The 6,000-nt window shown below is 46.9% G+C and overlaps 1 protein-coding gene across 1 annotated transcript in view; it reads right to left on the reverse strand.

Moving 5' to 3' along the window:
* The window catches only part of ESYT1 (extended synaptotagmin 1), a 433,655-nt gene extending 429,626 nt beyond the window's left edge, over positions 1 to 4,029 (reverse strand). Inside the window, exon 1 of the mRNA XM_078686263.1 lies at positions 3,662 to 4,029. Within this exon, the coding sequence (XP_078542389.1) occupies positions 3,662 to 3,973 (312 nt within the window). The 5' untranslated portion in view covers positions 3,974 to 4,029. The remainder of the gene's footprint in view (positions 1 to 3,661) is intronic.
* Between the last annotated feature and the right edge of the window lie 1,971 nt (positions 4,030 to 6,000).

A 6,000-nucleotide genomic window follows, 5' to 3' on the forward strand; every position in this document is an offset into this window, starting at 1 on the left:
CCAGTAACACGGGTCAGAAGACGAGCAGACAACCCCCTCCCCCGGCTCCCACACGACAACAAGCAAACGCTAAACACAGACAGCATGGAAGGTGTGGCTGCCCGCCTGCAGGACAGTGTGAACGCGCTCTAGTCACCTCAGGGTTTAGGAGTCTCCCAGCCTTGCCAAGCAGTCCCTCACAATTACGCGGACGCCCACTCCTTTCGTTTTACTTTCTTAATCCATTAACGTCCTTCGTTTACAGTTATTCGGGTAATTCTAAAAGAATTACTCGTTTTCAAGTACATACCAATATCGAGTTTGACAGCTGTATCAACCTCAGAAGACTGAAAGGCGGACTCAGTCACACCAGACCCGAGGCTTGCACAAATATCGCGACAGCAGGTACATCAGACCATATTTGGGTATGTGAGGACACAGCCCACATGTTTCCATTCTAAATCCCACAATACTGACCGGGTCACAGATAAGTAGCGCAGTTAGTGATACTTTTCGTGCTTATACACATTGCACCAGTAGACGGGACTAGGTATTGTGAGGATGTGCAAATTGTGCAAGAGCAGCATGCTGTCACTCACAGTCTGGTAAGCCAATGACTGACCTGGGTTGACCTTGTGCTACATGCTGTACTGGGCGTAAGCAAAATGAGAATGACAGTGCAGCACAGTGGAGAAGTGTGGCTCACTGGTTAGAGGAGGCAGACCTGGAAGCAGAGGTCAGCCCGGGACCAGGGTTCAATTCCCGGCTCGGCGGGGTCTTGAGTCCTAAAATGTCCATGGACTTGACAATTCTCGCTCCGGTGCCTACTCGATTCACGGGTTCACACTCTGCGACTCTGGGCAATAGCTTGCTTAATCTCCACAACGGCCCCTCGCGGCGGGATGCCTGGCTTTCACCTTGCGGATACCCTGCCGGGGTTATCTCACAGGGGAATACCAGGACGGGTTCCCTAAGCAAGCGCTTAGAAACCGCTTGGTGATTTGCGCTATATAAATTCCTGTACATTTACATTTACACCAATGGATGAAGAGGACAGATTGAAAGCCCCTGTAATCATTACAGTATATATATTTTTGTTAAAAACAAAAGGCCCTACTTAATACTGGACCTAAAAATTTCCACCGGCAATTACTGTCAAAATTACCACCCACAGGAACTGCAATGATGCCCTAAAATCATCAATACGGAAATACTGCCAAGGAGTACAGAAATAATGCGTGCATTAACTCAGTAACCAAGTAAAGCTCAGTGACAGCAAAAGTTAACAACAGGCAAGAAATATACTGAATAAAAATGCCCTTCAATTGAAGGAGCATGACAAAAAACCTCCTCCTGTCAGTGGGGCATCTAAACATCTGTATTGGTCTATTAAAATTAACAGTGACTGTTCATAATTTTAAAATGTTACTGTAAGCATATGACTCAATGATTTATTTTTGTCGTATTTATTATTGTACCATATGCTTGAAAAAAGAAATAATCGCTGCCAGTTTGCCAACGCCAGACCTATTGGCTTTTCCTAACCTTGCTGGGGGATGCTGTCAGTGCTAACAGAATAGGACGGGCTGTAGAAGATGGATGCAAGGTTCTGTCAGTGGGCGGTGTGCAGAAGCAATGGTGGCTGTAGTCAATAGCTGGGTGATGGTATTGAGTAGCAGATACTGTCACTGCGTGATTGGCTGTAGATAAAGGGTGGTGTGGATGATGTCATTAGGCAGCGGGTAACGTATACAGTTTGGAGGCTGGATCAGTAGTTGGACGAATTAGCGGATGGTGGGTACAGACACTGTATGATAGGTAGTCAGTGACAAAAAAGAAAAGAGAAACCTAGGGGTCAGGATTCGACTTCACACTACAATCACAACATTCCTCTCAGGATAAAAACACATAAATCACATAAACCACTCATACCTCATTATAAATACAACCCACATTCAAAAGAATACACCACATACAAATACCAAAGAAGTATAGAAAAAAAAATATGGCTTTAATCCTCAAACATAAAAATAATTTCATATTAATATTCTGTTTCAAATACAGCCTATTAAATACACATGTACATTACAAAAAACAATAAGTAATATAAAAATACAACAATAATAAACACAATAACATTAACAATAAGTAGTCTTCATGAACCAGCATATCTGCTTATTGCATCAGCAGGGCTCCATGAAAATATCATATCACATATAGACCCCCCAGTGCACTTCAGATTTTGCTTTAATGTTCCGCCCGACCCGTGTGCGCTTCAGATTTTACCTTAATGGTCAGTCCGACAGAACATGAAAGCAAAATCTGCAGTGCACGGGGGTTCTGTACATGCGATATGATATTTATGTAATTTTTATCCTGAGGGGCATTTTGTAATTGTATTATAATGGGTAGTAGAGACAATATGGTCTGTGGATATTAACGATCAGGCACAAACCCTGCACATTCTCCCAGGCTGGCAGCCCCCACAGAGATAAGCTTAGCAAAAAATGTCATTCTGGTAGCCATGGCATGAACAATTGTGGACTGGCAATATATGCTGAGTGCTACAGAATAATTACTACTATTGGGTGTTGTCAGCGGATGAAGAATGCTGGATACAGGAGGGTGGGACCAGTGAGAGGATGGATGATGTTAGTGAATGCGGTCTATGGGTACCAAAGATTACCGATAGGTCCTGCATACTCACCCAGGCCAGAAGCCTGTAGAGCATCCCCCTCAAGGTTGACTGTGGTTAATAGTTTGTTTTCAATGGGTGCAGGATACAGGATGACTCATGACATTAGTGATGAATGGAGGATGCCATCTTTGGATGCTGGGTGTTGTAAGTAAGTATGGTGGTGTCTCCAAGTGATGGGATTAGGTATGCTATGGTTAGTGAGTGCCAGGTAAAGAGTTCAGTCTGTAACATGCGGGATGCTGTGAGAAGGTACTGATGGTCTATGAAGGTGATGGGAATAGGAAGGGACGGTTGTTTATGGAGACGAACAACAATGCAGGATGATGATGCATTATCTCTGATGGCATTTAGTACAATAACAAAATCAATGGTGGATGTTGTCGGTGATTGCTGTCCTTAAGTGAAGTGTATGATGTGCAGTTTGGTCAGTGGGCTCTGATACACGGCGATGCCTGTTTGGTGTTGTATTCTGTTGCCATATGAGGTGCAGTTTGGTCAGTGGGCTCTGATACACGGCGATGCCTGTTTGGTGTTGTATTCTGTTGCCAGTGATTGATGCCTGCTGCATTGTGCGGTCTGTGGGGGCTGGATACAGGGGGCTGTCAATGATGATACAGAAAGTAGTGTCTGTGAGTCGAAAGTTGGAATGGGCGATGTCTGGAGTGTTGGGTAGTAAATGGGGCGAGGACAGTAGTTTCTCGATAGAGGGTGACTGTAGTGGGCAGTTTGTGCAGGGAGCGAGAAGCTCTGAGGCAGGATGCGTTGGATGCTGGAAGTTGTCAGTGACTGTCGCCTGTATCTAAAATGTGAAGCAAAGTTTGCGAGCAGGATGGTGGATGACACTTGCGAGGTTGTGCTGTCGTTGGCAGCTGGGCGAAGTCAGTGGGTTTGTTTGTAACAGTTGGTGACACATGTTTTGTGGTGGGTGGGAGCTACAGGCTGGTGTCGGACCTCAGTGGCCAGGGAGGGGTTCAGCGCACTCACCCAGGCTGGTAGCCCCCGCAGGAGCCCCCGTGGGCTGACCGTGGCCCGCACTGTCTCTTCCTCGCCCTCCACCAGCTCGATGGCGGTCCGCAGGCTGCGTTGCTTGCTGGAGCGCCGGTGCTTCCAGCACAGATAGCCCAGCAGGCCGCCCAGGACCACGACCAGGCTGATGTTGTAGTAGCCAGCCATGTAGACGGGTGCCAGCAGTGCCAGGCTGCGAGCGAACAGCAGCAACAGGCGGGTGACGTTGTTTCCTGGCGGGGTCCCTGGTGCGGCCCTGTGGGGGGACTCCTGAGGCTGCTCCCCGGGCATCTCCAGCCTCCTCTGCCCGCCCCGCTCCTCGGAGATCCAAATCTGCGCCTCCGGGCCCGGGCGGCGGACTGTGCGGCATGTGGGCGGGCTCAGAACACGAGCGCCCCGAGGCTGATTGGATAGAGTGTGTCCGAGCCACGCCCAGAAGGAGGGACAAAGGGCCTGGAAGTCTCGGGGCGTGGCTATCATGGAGTGGGCGGAGCCGAAGGGAAACACGGTGAGCGCGTTAGGGACCGTTAGTGTGCGACCTAAAGGGGTGGGGGGTAAAAGGGCCATCCTCACCATCTTGTCATTCCATAACAACGTAATGCGCAGCTCCTGCCCTCAAGGCTACCAACTTCAACTTCTGCCGCGGCTCACAGTGGTGTTTATGAGTTCATTATTATTATCAGTGGGGCCATTTAAAAGTGGTGGGCGTAGAAGTTGGGCATGAAATTTACTGACATAAGAGGGGTTTCGGGGGAGGGTCACTCCCCCCCCCCCCAAGAAATTCTTAGATAAAAGAGTGGCAAATAATGCATTTAAAGCACATTTTAATACGAAATTAGTGAGAAAACAACAAAGTTTACAAAGCTATTGCACATAACCCTGACTCGTATCACTTCTCTTCCACACACAGTTCTCCCAGTGGAACTCAATCCTAGCACCCTGAAGCCCCTGCCTGTACTGGAACCCCCCCATATCTGTCAATGCGCCATAGTCCTGTCAGGCAGTACCTCACTTATTACAGTAAAGACATTTTTGCACAGCTGGATCAATGACCCCAGATTCTAACTTGCACCACCCCATATCTTGCAGTTTTTGGACCCAACACACAGTTCTGCCAATGTATATCAATTCTGCCCAGTAGCCACCTGTGCTCTTCTAGTTCACGCAAAATTAATTACACTCAACTCAGCCAGTGTCACCCTGCCTTGACAAGCACATCATGATTCAGCAAGCTTATTAGCACAAGAGGTTGGTAAGAGATTCCCATACCAATGTATCTGGGGAGCACTGGCCCACCGAAGGATAGGTTACCTCACAGCACAAGTCATAAACAAGCATTTGCAATGCAATAGGTCTCGCATTGGGAAAGTTTGAGCTATTGGTTTTGTAAATGACAAAGTATTTTATTTTACGTGTTGGTTTTGAAAATAGTGAAATTAATAGCTTTGTCATTTACAATGCCAATGGTTTTAACTTTTGCAAATGTGACACCTATAGCATTTGTAATGCAATATGTGTTGTATTTACCTGACTTAGATGTATTGATATTACAAATAACACTGGCTTTTAATTTTTTAAAATAATTAATACTTAAATAAAAGTTATTGTAATTTATGGCAATAGCTTAAACTTTTGTAAATAACCTTTGTGAAGATTATGTTAAGTGTATTTTATTGGGACGAAAATCCAAGAACAGAAGTGAAATATTAACATCTTTTTGTGACATTTGTAATAAAGCTTGAAACATTGAGAGAACATATTTGAACCAGTTGTTATTGACTGCTTGCACAGATTGATGCTGTAGTGGCGCTGAGTGATGTTGTGGCGGCGACGAGTGATGCTGTGGCGTTCAGTGGTGCTAAGTGATGCTGTGGCGTTCAGTGGTGCTGAGTGATGCTGTGGCGTTGAGCAATGCTGAGTGATGCTGTGGCGTTCAGTGGTGCTGTGGCGTTGAGTGGTGCTGTACCAATGTAAAATGTAGCAAGGCGAGAGCTGGAGGGGCCTTGTGAGGAACCAGAAACATTTGAAGCTAACGAGGATGGCAGAGGGCTGATGAAAGGGACGCTTGTGGATGCCTGACACTTGTGGATGTCTGATGCTTGTGGATGTCTGACGCTTGTGGATGCCTGACGCTTGTGGATGCCTGACGCTTGTGGATGCCTGACGCTTGTGAATGCCTGACGCTTGTGGATGCCTGACGCTTGTGGATGTCTGACGCTTGTGGATGCCTGATGCTTGTGGATGCCTGACGCTTGTGGATGCCTGATGCTTGTGGATGTCTGACGCCTGTGGATGTCTGACGCTTGTGGATGCCTGAC

Source organism: Lissotriton helveticus, chromosome 1_1 (genome assembly GCF_964261635.1).
Source record: "Lissotriton helveticus chromosome 1_1, aLisHel1.1, whole genome shotgun sequence".
NCBI classification, from domain to species: domain Eukaryota; kingdom Metazoa; phylum Chordata; class Amphibia; order Caudata; family Salamandridae; genus Lissotriton; species Lissotriton helveticus.